General features: G+C 37.7%; 1 protein-coding gene and 1 pseudogene across 1 annotated transcript in view; one reads left to right on the top strand and one right to left on the bottom strand.

Moving 5' to 3' along the window:
* Nucleotides 1-22,878, bottom strand: part of LOC144220020 (arylacetamide deacetylase-like 2) — a 37,432-nt gene that overhangs the window by 3,712 nt on the left and 10,842 nt on the right. The window contains 3 exon segments of the mRNA XM_077750136.1: nt 10,769-10,940; nt 13,204-13,273; nt 20,522-20,744. Coding sequence (XP_077606262.1) covers nt 10,769-10,940; nt 13,204-13,273; nt 20,522-20,744 — 465 coding nt within the window.
* Nucleotides 6,725-7,971, top strand: LOC144220006 (dynamin-3 pseudogene; annotated as a pseudogene).

Below are 22,878 nucleotides of genomic sequence, written 5' to 3'. Positions count from 1 at the left end.
AAAAAAAAAAAAAAAAAAAAAAAAAAAAAAAAAAAAAAAAAAAGTTGAGTGAACTTGCTTGTTGTGGTATCCTTGAGGTTTAAACACTGATAACTGTTCTTGAATTGTCTACTTAAAATTTTATTACTTTTTTCAGTAAAATAAAGACCTCTCGGTAACTCAGTAGGTTAGAGGATACATTTTAAAAAGCCCATTCTTATTTTTAACCCCTTTCAATAATTAACATTATTTCAATGAGAACACAATGGATATGATGTATTCGGACTTTCCTTTTATTCTTAAATACCATTAATGCTAAATTCATGAAATCTGAAATATAATTCTCCATATAAACTATTCCCTCTGCCCTTCTTTTATTAAAATATGCAATTTGAATTTCTAACTGGTTTTTCAAGTTACAGATTATGCCACTGATAGTACTATTACAATGAGAGTAGTTTATTAGCATCACGGTCAAGACTAATCTCCTGAATCTACATGGTTGGCAACAGCTTGAAACCAGTTCATAAAAGGCTTCTGTATCATACCACAAAGCTTAGAGTGACACGTAGGTCCAAATAATTTTCACTCCTGCATTAATTTCTTTATTAATAACTAGCTCTCATTAGTTGGGAACGGTGACTGAGGGGTGGCTGATAGCAAAGCCAGAGAAAAACCATTTCATGACTTCACGCCCTGCCCAGAGATGCCTATATCAGTTTACTGACTCAACTGCTTTGAAGCCCATGTATTTGCCTGTCATGGATACTTGTGCCTGACATAAAGCCTGTTGCAGACAGTCTGAAGAATTACTGAGTCCTCTCCCATTCCACAAATTTCCCACAGACATCTATTAGGCAATGGTGTTTTCTAGAGAATGGCGGGTTCTTCCTGCCCAGGGCATACACTACTTATCCACAGCCTCTCTCAAACCAGTCACTGGTTCGCAAAGATCCTTCCCATCTAGCCGCCTGGTTTGGATGTGTGTTATTTACAGTTCTGCACATCCACCATCACTTATCCATGGCCTACCATCCATAAAAGGTATGTAGTCATACATACATGTATGTAAAATATTAACTTATATGTGGAGTTCCTATATCACTAGCACGGTCTTGTTCACCACCTTAACAGATCTACTATTTTTATCCTGATGCACATAGCTTCATAGCAACTGTGATTGCTTCTGCCACTAATTTCCCTTTTCATTGATCACCCCCCTCGTGCACCACATCCAATTTCACCAACACTCAGATAGCCAGTAAGTGTTTGGATGAATCATGAACCACCATGAAAGAATCCCGATACAAGAGGACTTTTGGCCTCATCCTAAGACACAAGGTCCAACTATACCAGGAGCTGGAGACCTTCCACATGGAGCCTGCTGTGGTCTGAATGTGTATATTCCTCCAAGATCATGTGTTGAAAATCTACTGACCAATGTGGTCATATTAGTAGGTGGAGTGTTTGGGACTCCTTAATGTCCAACACTTATTTCACCAATTCCGCCACCCACCACCCCTCTGGTAATCATCAGTTTGTTCTCTATAGTTAAGAGTCAGTTTCTTAGTTTGCCACTTCCTTTTTTCCCTATGATCATTTGTTTTGATTTTTAAATTCCACATATGAGTGAAATCATTTATTCAGTGGAATGTTCCTCAGCCATAAAAAAGAATGAGGTCTTGCCATCTGCAATGACATGGCTAGAGCTAGAGAGTATTATGCTAAGAGAATTAAGTCAAATAACAGTATTTTTAAAAATACAAATGTGATTAAAATATTTCTATGACTACATGGTGCCCTTAGAGTTATGTAAAAAAAAATCAATAGAGGAATGATTTGCCTTTGTCAGCTTTTCTAACATCACTATTCACCATACTTCCTCTGATGCAGTATCTATGCACTTATCATTTTTTGGACCAGGTTTCAAAAAGAGAAACAAAGAGTGACTGCATAAACAGGGAGGGGACAGAATGAATCCACTCAACTCTTCTCAGCAACTAGCAAAAGCAACTTGATTCCAAGATGAATAATCAGTTACAGCTCACTTCAGCAGTGTGCAGGGCCAGCATCTTTATTTAATCTCTAAATTTTTCCCACAGAGACGTGTTGAAGATGTTCTGTAATATTGTGCTCTGTTACACAAAAGGACAGATAAAGAAAGCTGCCAATCAGGTAAGACAGGCTGAAGGGAGGCAAAGATCCAACTCTGGAGTATTCTGAGGGAAGGGGAAAGAAAACAGCATTAGTACACCTATGATGTCAGGGTTTGGTTATATACAGATTAAAATATATATATTGTCCCAGATTCCAAAATACTTAAGAGTGCAGTTGGGGGATATGCACACGCAACAAATACTAGGATAATCACTACTGTAATGGTGCAAAACTGCTTTGGGTAATAGAGAGGAGGTTTGCCTGTAGGGCTTTCTAGAGCTTATGGAATATCCAGGTGGGGAAAACTATTTGGATATGTGGGTTTAGAGCTCATGACAGTGGCCTTATTGGGAGGCATAACTTTAAGAGCCTTCAGCTCTTCAGCTTCAGATCATTCAGAGCTGGAGCCAGGAAACCAGGCAGAGAGCAGGATAAAAGCCAGAAGGACCAAAGGTTTAGCCCTAAGGAAAACCAGACTCAAAGGAGGGTATAGACCAAAAATTCATCTCCCATAAAACTGCTCGGAAGAGAAGACGAGAACAGGGAGAGTGAGTATTTTAAGACAAACCTTGAAAAGAGTTTCAAGTGATGAAAAGAAGTTAGTTAATAAAAGAGGAGCGCCTGGGTGTAGAAACAAGGAGATCTCTGATGAATTTAGCCATGGCAAGTGGAACAAATGTCCAGGGGAGAATACAAAGTGCTGAACTGAAGAAGGTATACATTAGGAGTATGTAGAAAAAGAGCTTAACATGATGATAGTTGAATATCTGATGTTAGACTGTAGCAAAACAACCTTCTTACTTACTTATCAAAGTGACCTCCATGTGGAACTGCAGAGTAAGGCAACTTTGTTGTTACTGTGTATCAGGTAGACAGCTTTCAAATGTTCAAAGGTAATAATTTCAAAGCCAGATGAATTTCAGGCTTAACTTGCACTGTTAATAAAGGTCTCTTAGTTTTACAGACCTGAGGAAGTTAGTCAATCTTTTATTTCATCTAACAAATTTACTAAGACATTTTTCCCTGAGATGAAGATGTATATCCCAAGACAAGCTGCTTTTCCTAGACATGTCTTCTGCTTGAGCAACACAGGGAAAGGAAGATGTATTGCTAAGTGACCCACGAAACAAGAAGTGAGGAATTTCTCTTAGCCTTAAGAGAGGGTCACTCAGTCCAAGCTCTAACAAATGATGACAAAGACCATCCTGAGACTACACGGTGGCTTCAGAAAATCATCTTGATTGTGCTGGCACAAAGGGATAGAGGCTTCCAGAGAGCAATGGTGATGCAAGATTCAAATTAACAGAGGGCTGGTATTTCTACTTTCAGTGGATTTCATGTAGTCTGTGTGACCTGAGATGTTGTGATTACATGGAGATAGATAAACATGGAGAAACTAGTATACCATCTACTGAAAATATCCCAGGCTGAAGGGTGCTCAGTGTCATTGTTTTTAAAAGCATCATCATTAATTACAGTCTCTGATTAATATTGGCTCTGAAGACTGTTTTGTAAAGAAAATATTAAAAATATTTTTAAAGAAGTGCCAAACATATAAGATTGTATGTGGCCATAGAAATATGATGTAGATGCCATAGAGATGTTGTTCTGAATCAGATCACAGGGCCACATTGACTTATGACAAATGACGCAAATTAGTAGGAATAGTATCTTTAGAAAAGCAAAACTGAAAACAAATGCAGATATCTTATATTACAGCTTCGTTTTAAAATTACCGATAGAGAATCATGTAGTTTTGAAAAATTGAGATGAGTGGAAATTAATAATTACTTCAAGATATTGAATCAAGTCCTATTATTTACTAAAATTAAGACATTTATGCCATAAATAAAAATAATGCATAAATTAAGCTAAAATAAAATTGGATGAGATGTCACTGATTGCATTTAAATACTGTTGTTAGATTTTTAAAAATTTACTCCTTTAAATTAAAGATTAAGGGACTATTGGCAGAGAAATTTCCTTGAGTGTAATGATTATACAGATCATTGCGGTTGGCAATCAACATTAGAAATTTTAGGACACACGTGATGTTGCCAGAAAGTCTCAGAGTTTTAGGAGAAAGGTATTCATTTCCCTCTCGATAATGACAACAGAAGTGAAAAATGGAAAATCCACAAAAGAAAATTACAGAAGAATCAAGTAGCCTCTTAATTCATGAGAACATCTTTTTATACTGTGAAATCCACATGGCTTTTTTTTTTCTCTTTTGGTATCCATATAGGAAGAACAAATCTAATACTGCCTCCTGAAATCTTCTGAGTGTACACAATAATACTGATCTCTGAGTGAGGTATTCTTATTGAAACTGAGCTTTTCAGGTCATAAATCTACAACATACTATTAAACACTTTGTTGAAACAAGACCTTGAAAAAAGGGAGGCATTATAGTACTTATAAAGTAAAAGTTTATTTTGATTACCCACTTAAAGAATAAACCTAGTGTGGGGAATAAAACTTTTTGATTAAAATATAACTCATGTTAGAAAGTTTAGCAGACCATGAGGAATAAGCAACATGGAGCATGATCACAGAAATAAACAAGAAATGCTAAAGGAAATCACTTTTTGTCATACTACTTAAACGTATGTATGAGCTCTGATACAGTATTTTCTGCTGTAACAATTTCTTTGATCAGATGTATCAGAAAGTTAAATAGATATTATATTCTTGTACAATTAGCTGATTCAAAGTAAAGGATAACGTCAAATTTTAATTCACTTCAAGACATCAAGTAGTACTGTCCTACAAATTGTATTGCGAATTGCATCTTTTTTGGTAGCTGTGTTAGTATGCAGGCTTGCCCTGCTGGAAAGCTGTAAGGCAGGTCTTCACATCTTGATGGACCTTTATGGCTACATGTAATAATCATTCTGAAACTCTCTTCATTTACAAAGCTTGGCAAATATTACAAAATGCAAACAGAAATTACAGCTTTAGCAAGGTGCTTCTTGATCATTATTGGGTAATTACTAGACAGTTTCCAGAATTTCTATATCCATAAAACCAGTTTTAGATAAAATTCAGTATTTGATTGCTATATGGTTTGGTGTGGGGATTAGTATGTATAAGAGGGGATAGTCTCCAATACTCATTCTCCACCACAATTCCCACGTCATCCCAGCAAGAGTTTTCAAATAAGTATGTATTAATTCAAATACACAGCAAATGAGTTTAGGTTGGAAGAGCCCTCAGGAATCAACAACTCTAATGGCTTGCAAAGTTTCTTTTTAGTAATGAAACTCTGCAGAGCCAAAGGTGAAGCTTTGCTAACTACTGCCATTCTGGCTCCACAATAGGGGTTTGTTTGTGTATGTGGTATTACAGATTAGTATATATCCATATGTATATGTAGACTTTCATATGTAGGTATGTGTGTATCTCTATTTGCTTGTGCATATGCATATAATAATATAAATATGTGTGTCTGTATATAATTTCCCTCTGAGTGCTCTAACCTGAGTATTTTATTTTCATTCTTAAAATATTTTTAATAGTTTATTGTCAACTTGGTTTCCATATAACACCAAGTGCTCATCCCCACAAGTGCCCTCCTCCATGCCCATCACCCTCCTTCTGCTCCCCCCACCCTATCTTCCCTCAGTTTGTTTTCGGCATTTAAGAGAGAGATTCTGGGTGTGACAACAGGTGGAAATTTGGGAGAAATGGAACACCTGCAGAGGGTATTGAAGCTCTGTGCACCCTGCCCATACCTTGCTCTATCCATGTCTTTTATCTGGCTGTGTCAGAGTTATATCCTTTTATTATTACCTGGTAATCTAGTACTTTATCCCTGGGGGTGGGGCATTGCAATGAAATAGAATATTGGCCTCTTGTGCTGCACTATGAGCAGACTGTGCTGAATTTCTAAACTACACAGGAAAACAGATTTTATGGTATGTGCCATGACATTGAAGCAGAAACAGTTCAGGTGACCAGAATGAATAAAGGCATTTCCTTCATTCCAATTACTTTATGAGTCTATTCCCCACATGTGTTACATCTGGGTGGCTCGGTCAGTTGAGCATCCAATTTTGGATCAGGTCAGGATCTTGCAGTTCATGAGTTCCAGCCCTGCATCAGGCTCTGTGCTGATACCTTGGAGCCTAGAGCCTGCTTTGAATTCTGTGGGTCCTTTGTCTGTGTCCCTCCCCTGCTTGCTCGCTCTCTCTCTTTCTCTCAAAAGTAAATGAAGATTTTAAAATATTTTTTTTAAAAAGTATACACCCAGCAACATGGATGGACCTTGAGGGTGTTATGCTGAGCGAAATAAGTCAGGCAGAGAAGGACAAATATAATATGTTTGCACGTATAGGAGGATTAGGAGGAACTTGACGGAGGAACAAGGGGGAGAAGAAGGGGGGAAATGGTGGGGGAAAGGGAGAGAGGCAAACCATGAGAGACTCTTGAATGCTGACAAAAACTGAGGACTGATGGATGTGGGGGGTGGGAGGGGGGATGGGCATGGAGGACAGTTGGGATGAGCACTGGGTGTTATGTGGAAACTAATTTGACAATAAACTATTTTTTAAAAAAATTAAAAAAAAAAAGTATACACCCTCCCCAAATGGCAAACTTCCCCAGACTCTGCAGGAAATGGAAAGGTTGGTTTCTAACCACATTTGACAGCAAGAAGGGAAGACAAAGTACCAGGTCCTGCTATTGACTGACATCCAAGTCTCCTACATCAACAGTAACCACAAAGATTCAATTAACTTTGCAAATGCTCAGCTGAGAAGCAGTCAGTTTCACAAGAAAAATGCATTTGAAAATTAGGTAATTTGCAAGATGTGGCTAACCATCAAGCATCACTGGCATCATGAAAAGAGGCTCTAAGGGATACTGGTTTATCCTTACCCCTGAAAGTCTGTCTTGTACAAAAATGACAAGTCAAAAGAAAAGAAATCGGTACTTTCCTGGGACAACCTGAAAGTCTGGGATGTGGACAAGAGCCTTATGTATAGCAAACACATCTTTGCATTCTTTAATAATGAACAAGGGGCTGTATACAAAGACTGTTGTCTTCTTGAGCTGGCATGTGACTCACAGCAGGATGTAGGCAGCTCAAGAACTCTCTGCTGAGAACTGCACTTTCTCCTGATGAATCTTTGACTGTAAATAATGAGAATAACCAAGCAGAAAACGTTTCCATGGACCCACAAGTGGAAGGACCAGTGAAGACCATTCATAACCTAGTAGATTCCTACATGTCTACCATCCACAAATGAGTCAACATCAAATTCTCAAAATGATAATGCACCAATAATCTTAAATAACTTCAGTTTATTTATTTATTTAATAACTTAAATAATTTATTTAATAAGTTATTTAATAATTTGAAAACTTCAGAGCTCTTAGCACAGTTATGTTCTGTACAGGACCAATTACTCTGATGAAGGAATCTGCTGAGCAGGCTCAGCACTGAGATGAGATGTTTCAAATGTACCAAACCCTTAAAAAAGCCCTTGTGATCACTGGTGACAGCAACACTGGCATTATCTTCCCCCCTGGATTCCTGTGCATGACTCCTGGACACAGCACTCCTGCAGGTCACCACCTCCAAGCCCCACAACCCAAAGGAGACAGACAATGAGTGCTCCCCTCATATGGCCCACACATGGCCCAACTTCTTCCCAAGGCCTGCTCTTGCCATTCCTCTCTTGGACCCCACTTGGGAGCTCCCCCAGTTCTGTTCCAGCTTGCCCCTAACCTTCTTTTCCCAACAGCAATGACTTATTTGGGGTACACCCCCAAGTTCCCTCTCAACCCACAAGGGCCTCTCATGGTGTTCTGAGTCAGTCCTCCAAATTTTGAGTGAGGAGAAACACATGGGCTTCATGAGTATCTCTTTGCATACTTAACATCAAGTTTCGGTGCCATGAATAATGAAGTTGGTAAGCCTTGAGGACTTGGGCTCAGGAAACACAGACAACTACTTGATATGTGTGACGGGCCTGTGTCTGATTTCTCTATAATTACACCCTAGAGATGACCTGGGTTGGTCCCTCCTCAACAGCCCTCTAAAAGTTTGACTTTTAGCAGCTGAGTGCCATTTGGCCAAATGAATTCATCTTGTGGGTTCTGATTTCAGCCATGAGCTTTCTATTTTCCTCACCATTCTTCTCCATTAAAGAACAAATAAATAGGGGCACCTGGATGGCTCAGTCGGTTAAGCGTCCGACTTCAGCTCAGGTCATGATCTCACAGTTCGTGGGTTCGAGCCCCGCATCGGGCTCTGTGCTGATGGCTAGCTCAGAGCCTGGAGCCTGTTTCAGATTCTGTCTCCCTCTCTCTCTGACCCTCCCCTGATCACGCTGTCTCTCTCTCTCTCTCAGAAATAAATAAAACATTTTTAAAAAAAGAACAAATAAATACATTTATGATTAGGTATTCTGAAAAAAAGTCGGGGGGGGAGGGGAGTTGGAATGCTTCCCACATGATTGAATGAGGCCAGCATACCTGTTATATCAAAACCTGACAAGGGGCGCCTGGGTGGCTCATTCAGTTGAGTGTCCAACTCTTGATTACAGCTCAGGTTGTGATTCTGGGAATGTGGAATCAAGCCCTATGTAGAGCTCCCCATTCAGTGCGGGGTAAGAGCATCTCTCTCTCAGCACAATGAGGTGGCTTAGTTGGCTAAGCATCCAACTTTGGCTCAGGTCATGATCTCACAGTTTTTGGCTTTGAGCTCCATGCTGAGCTCTATGTCAGGCCCTACACTGGGCTCCATATTGATATCTGTGCTGATAGCTTCGAGCCTGGAGCCTGCTTCAGATTCTCTGTCTCCCTCGCTCTACCCCTCCCCTACTTGCATTCTCTCTCAATATAAATAAATAAACATTAAAAAGCAAAGACAAAGCTTCTCTTTCTCTCTGCCCCTCGCCCCTTCTGTATGTGTACTCTTATTCTCAAAACAAAAACAAACAAAAAAACCAAACCAAACAACCAAACAAAAAACACCTGACAAGGAACTTTTAAAAAATTTAAATCAGGGGCGCCTGGGTGGCTCAGTCGGTTGAGCGTCCGACTTCGGCTCAGGTCATGGTCTCACGGTTCGTGGGTTCGAGCCCCGCATCGGGCTCTGTGCTGACAGCTCAGAGCCTGGAGCCTGTTTCAGATTCTGTGCCTCCCTCTCTCTCTGATCCTCCCCTGCTCATGCTGTCTCTATCTCTCTCTCAAAAATAAATAAAATATTTTTAAAAAATTTAAATCAATCCCTCAAATTTTTAAATTTAGCTAATGGAAACTAGTGAAGTATAAAAATTTAAGTCATCATGACCAAGTGAGGTCAAGTCTGGATTGCAAGCATAGCTTTACATCTGAAAGTCAACTGACATAACATAACACATTAAAAGAGTAAAGAAGAAAAAATACACTGTCATCTCAAGAGATGCATTAAAAACATTTGGCAAATTTAATACCCATGTATGCAAACACTATCAGCAAACTAGGAATAGAAAAGACTTCCTCAACCTGACAAAAGACAACTGTGAAAAGCCTTCAGTTAACATCATTTTTCTAAGGTTCAGAGCAAGAAGACAGCTGTATTCAATCTGGAAGCCTAGTCTGGAAGCCTTAGCTAGTTCACTAATCAAGAAAAGAAAACCATCAAGATTACAGAGGAAGAATTAAAACTGTCTCTAGTGGCAGAAGAAATGATTGTGTAGAATATCCTAGAAAGTGTTAAAAATACTAGAATTTATAAATAAATCTTTTTATGGATATGATTGTAAGGGCACCTGGGTGGCTCAGTTGGTTAAGCATCCAACTTCAGCTCAGGTCATGATCACATGGTTCATGGGTTCAAGCCCTGCCTAGGGCTCTGTGCTGACAACTAGCTCAGAGCCTGGAGCCTGCTTCAGATTGTGTATCTCCTTCTCTCTCTGACCCACCCCTGCTCACGCTGTCTCTCTCTCTCTCTCTCTCTCTCTCTCAGAAAGAAATAAAACACCTTTAAAAATGTTTAAAAAAATAAAATTTTTAAAATTTTTAAAAAAGGATATGATTGTAAAGGCCAATGTGAAACTCAAATGTATTTCTATATACTATCAAAAAACACTTGAAAAATATTATTTTACATGAAAATTTTTGCACATAATTCAGGATTAAATTTAAGAAAAGATTTATAAGATTTCTACACTGAAAAAGCACAATAGTGAGGAAATTGAAAAGGACCTAAATAAAATGACATATGCAACGTGTTTTAATTGGAAGTATCAGTATTATTAACATGTCAATCCTCCACCTATCTATAGATTTAATGCAATGCTAACCAAAATCTAGTTAGCCTTTCTGTGTTTAGAAATTGACAGGATCTCCCAATATTTTGATTAAAAAGATCTAGAGTACTAGGAACAATTTTGAAGAAAGAGCAAAGCTGAAGTCAGAGTAGTATCAGGCATAAGATTAGACATACAGATCAATGGAACAGAAAAGAACATTCAGAAAGAGTCATATTTATGGTTAATTGATCTTAGACTCAAGCCTCACTGTAATCCAATGAGAATGGACAGTCTTTTCAACAAATGATTCTGGAAGAACTGGTTATTTGCATAGGGAAAAAAATGACTTGTGACCTGTACCTCTCCGAACAAAAACAAATACTACATACCTGCTGAGTCACCGCTGCTGCCAAACTGCCCTCAGAACTGTCTCCTGAAATACAGATTCGAGTGGGATCCACTCCGTATTCTGTAAGAATTTTATCTTGAAGAAAAAATTTGACTGCTGTGAAGCTGTCTTCAGACTGAGTAGGAAAATGCTGTTGAGGAGCTAGTCTATAGCTTTAAAAAATAATAAGTTATTTAAACAATTTTTAAAGTACCATTTATGGTTGTATCTTTCCATGTAGCTTTTCAATACCAAATAGATGCAATTTCACCCCAGTTTTGGTTGTTTAATCGGTCAAAAAAAACCAGACCTGAGTTTTCCACTAACTCCTTATCATATGAATAAAAAAGAAAATTCGTATAAAGATTTTCAATCTTTTATCTATTTTCTATGGATAGCATTTTGTATGAGGGGTAAGGTGATGTTATGAGTTCCCTATGATTGTAAGTATAAGTTTTAATCCACATGCATTTTGGGTTGGAGATACTCTATAGCTTATACCATATTCTCAATGTAACTTTGATCCAAACATTTAAAAAATATTGGAAAAACATCCTGGATTTTGAAAGCAGCAGATCTGAGAGACTTGACTCAGGCCATGTTCTCAGTTCATGGGTCGAGCCCCACGTCAGGCTCTGTGAGCCTGGAACGTGCTTCGGATTCTGTGTCTCCCTCTCTCTTTGCCCCTCCCCAATTCTCTCTCTCTCTCTCTCTCAAAAGTAAATAAACTTAAAAAATAGGAGAATATTTCTATTAGTCTATTATCTATCAGGGCTAACTTTTCCTTTTGCTCTTCAGAAAAATAAAATTTGCAAATATCTGTACTTTAAATGTTAGTAAAATGATCCTTAAAATTTTATCATAAACTATATTTAGAAAATCCTAAACACAGTATAGGCTACACAAACCCCAATGTGTTAGTATCTATTACTTTAAATACAGTAGATTTAGACTCTTTAGGACAAAGAACAATACAAATCATAAGGATTTGATAAATATATAAACCAGAAACAGACATAGCACTATATAAAAATATATTGAAAATATATATATAAGTTCTAGATTACTTCAAAATCTATGGAAGTAAAAAGGATATAGCTTAATATTATAAATTAGAAGTATCCTTGAAAATAGGAAGTTCTAGCCTCTGTAAGTAACCGAAACAAAAACATTGGCAATCACTCTCGAGAGAATCAAATTGTCACTCTAGGTTACCCTCTAAACTTTGATAGCTTCCTCTAAACTTTTTAGCTTCCTAGCTAAAAATCAAAACAAAACAAAGCCCAAACCTATATCACTATTGGATTAAAAGTCTGTAAGTATATTTTTGTTACTATGGACTAGGGAAGAGAGGTAGGAAAACATTTTCTTGGGGATGTCAGCTTCAGAAATATAAACTGCACCAGTTTAAGAAAATATTGAACTATACTGAGACGTTCTGATATTTTCTAGCAAAATCCAGAAGATAAAAATCACTTTTCCTGAGAATTTTTTCCTGAAAATTCTTAGCTGATTCCAACCTTTATCTCCTACATTACTCCAAATGAGAATTGGTATAAAATAAAACACTTTATCACCAGCCTAAATACAATCTATCATCCCAAATGTGTAGGATTTATGTATTTCCTCCTGTTTAGCCATGTTACTTGGGGCCTAGGCTGGGACATGAGTTTTATGTCTAGAGCAAAGTGCTTCCAAAAATGCTCACTCAGGCATATCACTCAGAGATTTCCAAAATCACAGAAGAATATGAGGTAGTGGACTCTTTTGAGACTTGGACTATGTTGCAATGGTGACAAATAAATAATTTTTTAGAAATTACATTTTACTGGGGTACCTGGGTGGGTCAGTCTGTTAAGTATCTGACTTCAGCTCAGGTCATGATTTCAAGGTTTGTGAGTACAAATCTCACACTGGGCACTCAGGTATCAGCACAGAAACTGCTTCACATCCTCTGTCCTCTCTCTGTCCCTATCCTGCTTGTTTTCGTTCTCTCTCTCTCTCTCTCTCTCTCTCACACACACACACACACACACACACACACAAGTAAACATTTTAAAAATTATATTTCCAGGGGTGCCTGGGTGGCTTAGTCGTTTGAACATCCGAGTTCAGCTCAGGTCATGATCTCACGTTTCATGGGTTCGAGCCCCGCATCAGGCTCTGTGCTGACAGCTAGCTCAGAGCCTGGAGCTTGTTTCAGATTCTATATCTCCCTCTCTCTCTCTGACCCTACCCTGCTCACGCTCTCTCTCTCTCTCTCTCTCTCAGAAATAAGTAAAACATTTAAAAATTTAAAAAANATAAATAAAACATTTTAAAAAAATTTTTTAATTAAAAAATATATATTTCCAGTATAGCTGACTTGATTTGGAAATCAAATCTCTACTTGGTGAAGGCAAAAATCATAGTAGCCAAAGAAAATCATTCTCTTACTCCACTGCCACAACAACACCATTGAGTTTGTTTGCAGTCCATCTATTCAGGGAGTCAAAAGCCTTCTGCTCTGAAATGAAAAAAGAAATGTCAAAGTACTGCCTGTAATTAAACAGCTATAGAAATGCTTACAGCTAGGAACCTGGAAAGATATATGATTTGTGAGTGTTACATAGGAAACTAAATACCTCACTTCATTTCGATACAAAGGGACCAATATCAGCCTGACACACTCTGTAGGAATGTCTCCTCAGTCACTGTTTCCAGATGAAAAGATGACTTTGCAGACTGGTGTTTTGAGGAGGAGAAGCTAGCTTCAGGTCATTCTGTTGTTTCTATTTGCACCCACTGCTTGTACACAATGATCCCCCCGAGAACGCTTTTGTGGCTTGTTGTGTTTTACTCTGCTTGCTCCTTCAGGCAGCAGGTTTCATAGGGAGGAAGTGTGTGGTTGGTCAGCAGGGCCAGTCACTACAGATGAGTTAATCTAACTCATTACAGTACCTAAACACACTTTCTCCAAAGCCTTCTTTAGAAATAACGTAATGGTTATGTTTTCACTGTCCTTTATTTGAATTTTGTGTATAATCTTTAATTGGTCCAGAATACAGGGGGGGAAAGAAAGTAATAGATATATTGACTCCATAAAAACCACAGCACTAAATAACATGGTTCCTTGTGCCTCCATGGTCTTTGCATATGCCACATTAGGAAATGGTGTAAAAATCTTGGCTTTGAAGACAGGGTCTAAAGAAAAGCAACTGAATTCTGAGAGAGCCTCTGGCAAGTCAGTGTGTGGACTTACATGTACACGTCCATTTTGGCACACAAGCCGTCAGCTCTCTCCCCAGTACACACACATCTCTCACCCTGGGTACCTCCAAATCCAATTTACCAGTGCCCTGGCCACAAAACTTTGGCAACTCTGTGGCATCTGCTACTACTTTAGTTACCACAAGATCCTCGAAATTCAGAGAAGCTATTCCAAGATGTCTCCTGCACATTAACGGAACTTCAAATTAAAAACTAGCTAAATACTGGGTATGACTACCATGAAAACAGAAAAGTAAATCAGCTGGTCTTTTAGGTAGAAAAATAATGTTTTCATGAAAGATTGAGTTGATAATATGCATCAAAAGGCAATGGGTAGATGAACACCAAAATATGCAAGACATAAGAAGTCTCTGATCCCCACATTGAAAGCCCCTCAATGATATATTTCAAACCTGTCTTTGTTTTTATCTTCCAACACTTTTTATTTATCTTACAGCAAAAATCAATTTAAGTTTTTCATTTCTCAATCCTTATCTCCAGCTGTCCTAATTCTCACAATATTTGCTGATATAATTTGTTGGCTCATGGTTTTCTCTCTTCTATGTCCAATTATTGAATTTATATCACTTGTAGGAGCCAGGTAGAAACAAGAAGATATTTGGATAGAGGTTGAAAAATAACAACCACAGTTGTATGTAAAAAAAAAAAAATCGCTAAAGAAAGATCTTCTTATATTTCTTAGCTCTCAAAGCAACTTCATCAAGTTTTAAAGAAGAAAAAAATAGGACGTTTAAGAAACAAAGAGAGAAAATTGAAATGTATAAATACCAGAGAATACTTACAGTGTGCATGTCCTGATTTGTCAAAAAATAGAAGGTATCTAAGTCTTTTCTAGTTAATTTATATAAGTTCTGACAGATCTACAAATAACATGCAAATATAAAGCCAAGACATGGGAAAAACAAAGAAATAGAATTCAGCTGGGCAAGAGCATTGGAATGTGTGTCCTTAATAATAATTTGCATACTTTTAGAGATTACTAATCCCAATCATTACCTTTGTCAATGAAGGGGAAGTGAACCTGATAGTCAAGAAGACTTCTAAGTATTTTTCAAACAAAATGATATTTTCCCATCTGTGAGCATTTGTCTTGTGCTCATTGAAGTCCCAGGTAATTTGTATATGAATACTTGGATGTTTCATAGACCTTATAAGAACTTTATTGGTATTAATACAGCTCTTTAAAGGGGCACCTGGGTGGCTCAGTTGGTTAAGAGTCTGTCTCTTGATTTCAGATCAGGTCATGATTTCACAGTTGGTGGACTCGAGCCCTGTGTCTGGCTCTGTGCTGACAGAACAGAGACCCTGCTTGAGATTCTCTCTCTCCCTCTTTCTGCCCCTCCCATCGCCCACTTTCTCTCTCTCTCAAAATAAATGAATAAACTTAAAAATACATCTTTTTAGGGACAAATGAGGCCAAATTGGTATTTAATCTATCTTATGATATATCTTGTACTATCTAGGGGTGCCTGTGTGGCTTAGTCGGTTGAGCATCCGACTCTGGGTTATGGCTCGAGTTATGACCTCACAGTTTTAGGAGTTTGTTATCTGCATCAGGCTCTACATTGGCAGTGTGGGGCCTGCTTGGGATCCTCTCTCCTTCCCTCTCTCTCTGCCCCTCCTGTACACATGCATGCATTCTTGTTTTCTCTCTCTCTCAAAAATAAATAAATGAACTTTAAAAAAATCTTTAAAAAATAATATAATGTATGTAATAAAGGAAGCAGAGTATTCCGACCACCCTAATGACTGGTATGAATGAAATTATAGGTAAAGCCTGGGGCGCCTGGGTGGCTTAGTCGGTTAAGCGTCCGACTTTCGCTTAGGTCATGACCTCACGGTTCGTGGGTTCGAGCCGCGCGTCGGGCTCTGTGCTGACAGCCAGCTCAGAGCCTGGAGCCTGTTTCAGAGTCTGTCACTCCCTCTCTCTCTGACCCTCCCCTGCTCACGCTGTCTCTCTCTCTCTCTCCTAGAAATAAATAAAACATTAAAAAAAAATTTAGAAATTATAGGTAAAGCCTAATTACTGAAAACATTAAGGAGATGAAAAAGATATACAAATACTGGGAGAACATTTGGACTAATAATCCTTCTGGAGAACAACAACAGAATTTCCTTCCGGCAATTCAGTATATTTTTTTTCAAAAGACATTTATTTGTTGAAAATTCATTATATGGAATGTGCTTAGCTTGATGTTAAGAGGTGATACCACTTCCTGGAGAAAGGCTAATCCCAACATGCAACACAATTCTAAAACAAAACGAGGATTGTTGCCAGCAGGTAAATACAAGCTGCAATGGACATAAAGCAACATTATAAAGTATTTGAGAGACAGGGAAGACTATACACGCACGCGCGCACACACACACCACATACACCACAAAATGATACTTTACATGAACATAAAAAGGTGAGCAGTAATATGGGAAGGACATCCTAGGAAAGCACAGGTAGAGATAGAAATAAGAATGTATGGTCAGGGTGTGGGGCTTGGGAACTAAATACAGCTCAGTATGGTTGAAACAAAATTATGAATGAGAGCACTGGGGAGAAAATGTTAAAATATAAGAACCTGGAAATCTCAACACTGTGCTAATAGATTTAGATTTATTGTATTAAGTGATGAAAGTTACTGAAGAGATTAGACACGGAAATCATGCATCCAGATTTGTACATTAGAAAGATCCAGTATACTACGTGTAGAAGATGAAATAAAGTTGAGAAGCAAAAGGGTAGAGACATCAGAAAGGAATATCTGTAAAAGATCCTGAAGTACTAAAATGAGTTAATACGTCAAAATGTTCAGAAGTAAAATGAATGTGATATGGTAATTTGATGTGAGCACTAAGGAACTGTAAATAACCGACCGTGAGTGGTGCTATTTACCGAAAGCATTCAGAGGTTGCTTTCGGTGGATAGTTGGGTGGTGTTTTAGTTTGTTTGTTTGTTTGTTTGTTTCTTCTGAGGCCATCTGGACACAGGACAATAAATTGTGTTTTGTCACATTAAGCCTGAGATGTCTGTGGTTTCTCCAGTTGTAATGTCTGAGTGACAGCTGTATATATGGAAGCAGGACTCAGGAATAGTGTCAGAGAAGCAGATTCAGCACTGGATGTCAGCAGCATGTGGATATTTGGAGAAGAGAAGGGATTGGAAAAGAGAGTGTGCAGAGTCAAATCCCAAAGGTAGGAGAGGATTCTGGGGGAAAAGAATATTTATGAAGAGTAAATATGGGAAATCTGTTATTTTGTTTGTTTGGTTTGTTTTTAAATGAGAGAAGGGAGGGAGATGAGAAAAGAATGAATGACAGAGGAAATCTGGGACATACTTTGTCATAGAAAGAAAAAGGGAGGAGCAGTAAATGCCAAAGAGGAGAAGAGACTATTATTCATCAAATGAACTAGAGTAGAAAGATTCAAGAATTAACTAAAGGTGGGAAAAGAAGGAAAAAGGGAAGGCCTAGAGCTTACACTGTATAGAAATTGGTCTGAGAAGGAAAGAGAAATGAAAGGGACTGATGAGACAGAGGAATTTATGGTCAAGTGGAAATTTTTTTTTCAAGATAAAAATGAGCATAACATGTTTAGGAGGAGTCATTTCAGAGTTAAAAACAAAACAAACAAACAAACAAACCCAGAGGATTCGTGAAGCTATATTGATGAAGCCAAATAATAGGGAAAGAGACATATGATACCGAGCACAGGTAGAAAGACTGGTTTCTGTCAAAAAAGGAAATGCTTCTTCCTCTGAGGATATTAGAAAGGAGTGAGCTGGAGATGGATATGGTTAACAAATTTATAGAAGGGAGGGATTGAGTCAAGGACTAAGCATTCAAAATGTGAAGCCATACAATCCCTCACACCCTCTTTCCTCTGAAATAGCAAAAAGCTTGCTCTCTAGCTGAGTGGGAGGCACTGGGAGGCCTGGGGTGAGGCAGACTCAGAGTAGTCACCAAAAGGAATGAGAGTCAGAACTCAGGTACACAGGACAGGATTTCCGAGCCACCGCAGGGCCACAGGTTATTGATCTCCAGACGCAGTCAAGCATCGTGTAGTGCCCAAGTCAGTATCATCACCAGTAACTGGAAATTATATGACATACAAATTATCAGTCCCCATCATTACTTGTTGAATCACAAACTCTGCAGGCCAGGCCCAACAGTTTTTAACAAGTCTTCTAGGTGATGCTGAGGCACTACAATTTGAGAAGCTCTGTCTTACGGCTGTGTACATTACTAGCCATACGACATGACTGTCCTTCCCTTCCTTGTCACAGTGTGTGCTTTAGAATTCACTTTCCAGAATCTTTTAAAATCTCTTAGAAAGGAAACAGTCTTTATGAAGACTTCCTGAACAACACACAGAATACCTGTTTTCCTGGATGTTATAAAATTCACCTCGGGGCACCTGGGTGGCTTAGTCGGTTAAACGTCTGACTTTCGCCTAGGTCGTGATCTCGCGGTTCGTGGGTTCGAGCCCCGCGTCGGGCTCTGTGCTGACTGCCAGCTCAGAGCCTGGAGCCTGTTTCAGTCTGTGACTCCCTCTCTCTCTGACCCTCCCCTGCTCACGCCGTCTCTCTCTCTCTTAGAAATAAATAAAAAAAAAAACATTTTAAAAAAAAATTCACCTCTGAATCACCTCTTCCCGAGTCTTTATCTTTATCACATCGTATTTCCTGCTCCTAGAATTGCTTTGACTGGGGCACCAGGGTGGCCCAGTCAGTTAAGTGTACCATACGTGATTTCAGCTCAGGTCATGATCTCACGGATCATGAGTTCAAGCCTTATGTTGGGCTCTGTGCTCACAACGAGAAGCCTACTTGGGAATCTCTCTCTCCCTCGGCCCCTCCCTCACTCTCTCTATTTCTCAAAATTGAATTGCTTTCACTAATTATTGTCTTGGAGTCAAGCTATCAGCCTATAATTATAAGGATGATTATAAATTCAACAGTGATTATAAGAGTTCTTAAATATTCATCATAGAGTAGAAAGTCTTTTTCTAAAGCCAAAGAGCTAAATTTCTCATCTCAACATTGGAAATTACCCAGTTTTGCATTTTGCATTTTGGTTTTTACTTTATGGAGTTGAAAAAGAATAAAACAAACATGATACATGGTCCCTGTTTCCCCAGGGCATTCTACATTTGCCCCTTTATTTTAAATGAATTGCTATCTACCTTCCCTACTCTTTGAAAATGGAGTAGCTGGTTAGACATGAGTCTTGCAGAAAGAATACTACTGGGATGGTTTTCAGAAATCTACCAACCAACCAAACAAGAGACATGAACATGGGACCAAGCCCCAACCATGAGTTTTGGTGAAAGTTGAATATTGCTTTCTGAGCTAGAATTGCAAAGACTCAATTTTTTTGCAGCATATCCAAACCTAAATCCAAACCCAAATTCAATCATCCTTCTTCAAATGAAGACCCATGTGGTCATCATGTGATCTTCAAGTGAGGCTGACCAACTAAACTCTTTAACTTCTATTTAAATCACGTAGATAATTATCTTTTGACAAGTCTCTATGAAATTTGTACTGACTATATATTATTTCTAATTTGTTAGTTGTCAGAAAGCTAGGAAGGAGAAAACAAGAAAGCCAGAATTTTAGTCTGTTTTGGCCTTTTGTGTATTAATCTGACTTTTGTGCCTCATTAATTTTCCATACCAATTTTCTCTGTGACTAATCCTCATAAATTTTGTTTAATGAAGTGGTTTGCTATATTGCACATATTTTTATAAGGTTCTCCCTATTTAGAACCCAATTAGGGTTAGAGAAAGGCAAAAGGTTAAAACCTATAACCTGTTTATCTTTCCTCCATTTTATTCATTTAATTAAATAGAATGATGCCTCCTCCTTACATACCAGCACAATTCTTAGAATTTTCCAAAGCTTCCATAAAGGAAGTTTTATTCATGTTTTTGTTTTGAATCTTCTACCTATGCCTCTTAGAATCATAGCCAGAAATGAATGGGGAAATTAGACTTCATAGGAAGGAGTTTAGTATAACATAGGTCTATTTTGTGTTTTCCTTAAAATCAAGACTAGCTATGATTCTAAGCTTTACTACTGTTAGCATTACTGTTATGGGTAACTGCAAACTTGATCTTGTAGCAACCAACATGTGATTCTAATTTACTATTTAAAACATCGGTATTACTTCAGTGTTTCTTCTCTGGAATATATTCTGATGCCACAGAAAACAAGTTGTGCTAACTGACTCATTCATGTCTTATTTTCATTTGATATGAGTTCATTCAATATAAAAGCTGAAAAGAAAGAGCTTATCAAAACCAAACCAAACAAAAACAGAAATAATGATCTGCATATTTTTACCAAACATATGTCTATGTCTATTAGATACCTAAATTTTATAGCTATACTTACCTTATTATATATATAAATATGTATATTTATATTAAATAGTTCTTATATCAAAAACATACAGCCAGTTATAGTTTTTTCCTTATATGATGAACTTACTGAAACTTCCAAAGTGAAAGGCACCACCGTGAAAATAGATGACAGCCGGCCTTGCGATTTCTGACTTTCTTTTTGGCAAGTACACGCACACTGGAATATCAACAAATGCTGTATCAGTCACTGTGACATCTTCATCTGAGAGTGGCTGTGTATAGTCCAGTGTGAGTATCATGGAAACAAGCTCTTCACATGATATAATGCCCATGTTTTCAAAGCACATACCCTATGAAAACAAAACAAACTTGAACACTATCATCTTTAAATAACACTAAATGAATATAAAGAGAAAATAAAACAGGTAAAATAAACAGAAATAGAATATTTGTAATATTTCTTTCCAAAAAATACTGTATAGATCTTATCCCGTAATCTTTTTGCTTTTGAAAATCTCAAGTATCCTGTATTTTAGTTTAGTAACTGTGTCATTTGAAAGCTGTCAATTTACTGGCAGTTATTTCATAATTACAAATTCTTACCTGAAAAATATCTCGATCTTGTAGAATCTTTTCTTTTCTTTGCATTTCATTTCATAGGCATGCTTTTGTATTTTTCTTCTTTATTGGTAATTTTATTTAATCCAAATTTTAAATGTTGTCTTCTGCTCATACTAATAATTATTTAATGCCCTGGTTATCTTTTTTTTAATGTTTTTTTTTAATTCAAGTTCGTTAACATCAGGTATAGTATTGGTTTCAGGGGTAGAACCCAGTAATTTATTACTTACATATAATACCCAGTGCTCATTCCAACAAGTGCCCTCCTTAGTGCATATCACCCACTTAGCCCATCCCCCCAATCCACCTCCCATCAAACAACCCCCAGTCCGTTCTCTGTACTTAAGAGTCTTTTATGTTTTTTTTTTCCTTTTCTTCTCCTGTGTTCATCTGTTGTATTTCTTAAATTCCACGTGAGTGAAATCATATGGTATTTGTCCCTTTCTGCCTGACTTATTTTGCCTAGCATAATACACTCTATCTCCATCCACATCTTTGCAAATGGCAAGATTTCATTCTTTTTCATCATTGAGTAGTATTCCATTGTCTGGATGTGCGTGTGTGTGTGTGTGTGTGTTTGTGTACCTATGTGTACATATGTATATATTTCATTCATCAGGTGATGGACATTTGGGCTCTTTCCATAATTAAGCTATTCTTAGTAGTGCCTATAAACACTGGAGTCCATGTGCCCCATCAAATCAGTACTTTTGTATACTTTGCATAAATGCCTAGGAGGGCAATTGCTGGATTGTAGGGTAGCTCTATTTTTAACTTTTTTGAGGAACCTCCACATTGTCTTCCACAGTAGCTGCACCAGTTTGCATTCCTACCAACAGTGCAGAAGGCTTCCCCCTTCCCCGCCTCCTTGCCAACATCTGTTGTTTCCTTAGTTTTAGTTTTAGCCATTCTGACACGGGTAAGGTGACATCTTATTGTGGTTTTGATTTCTATTTCAGTGATGAAGAGTGATGCTGAGCATCTTTTCTTCTGTCTGTTAGCCATATGGATGTCATCTTCGGAAAAGTCTCCATTCATGTCTTCTGTCCACTTCTTCCCTGGCTTATTTGTTTTTTGGGTGTTGAGTTTGATATGCTCTTTATAGATGTTTAATATTAACTCTTCATCTGATATGTCATTTCCAAAAATTTTGTTCCATTCTGTAGGCTGCCTTTTAGTTTTGCTGATTATTTCCTTCACTGTGCAGAGGCTTTTAATCTTGATGAGGACTCAATAGTTCATTTTTGTTTTTGTTTAATGCCCTGTTTTCAACTCCAAATAAATCTATGTCCTTTGACTCCTAATCCCCAATCCCCAAATTCAATATTTGATAGCCCTGAAAAAAAGCTCTCCCTGGTATTTTTGAAAACTTTCCTATGAAATTTGTGACATGTCATTGAACAGTTTACCCAAAAGAAAAAAAAAAACTAAAAATACATGGTCAATAGTACATTCCTACAATTAGTCCAAAGAGTTTATGGTATTACAGGATCTTAGAGAATGTCTAATTCCTATACTTTAACAATGAGGAATCATGCACAAGCTCTAAGTTGCAGCCAGTAAAATGAAGTGAATTTTAAAAGATATTTGGCAAATTTCTTTTTTTCTCATTTTTCAAGAATTTTCTGTTTTTGAGCAGATAAGTATTTTTTGAACAAGTGACTATTTTGTGCTTGTCTACCACATATGATCTATAATTCTCAGAGGAATCCTAAAAAGTATTTATGATTCATATCCTCATTTTATAGGACAAAAATGTACAATGGAGGAATGTTTAGAAGGTTAGACATGCTTTCTTCTACCAAACTCAGCCTTCCAAGTTAACAACTTGGAAGTTGTATACAACTCCATAGCAATGCATTC

Source organism: Crocuta crocuta, unplaced genomic scaffold (assembly GCF_008692635.1).
Source record: "Crocuta crocuta isolate KB4526 unplaced genomic scaffold, BGI_CrCroc_1.0 scaffold19, whole genome shotgun sequence".
Lineage (NCBI taxonomy): Eukaryota > Metazoa > Chordata > Mammalia > Carnivora > Hyaenidae > Crocuta > Crocuta crocuta.
Note: the sequence above shows the minus strand (reverse complement) of the source record. Positions and strands in the feature narration are given on the sequence as shown.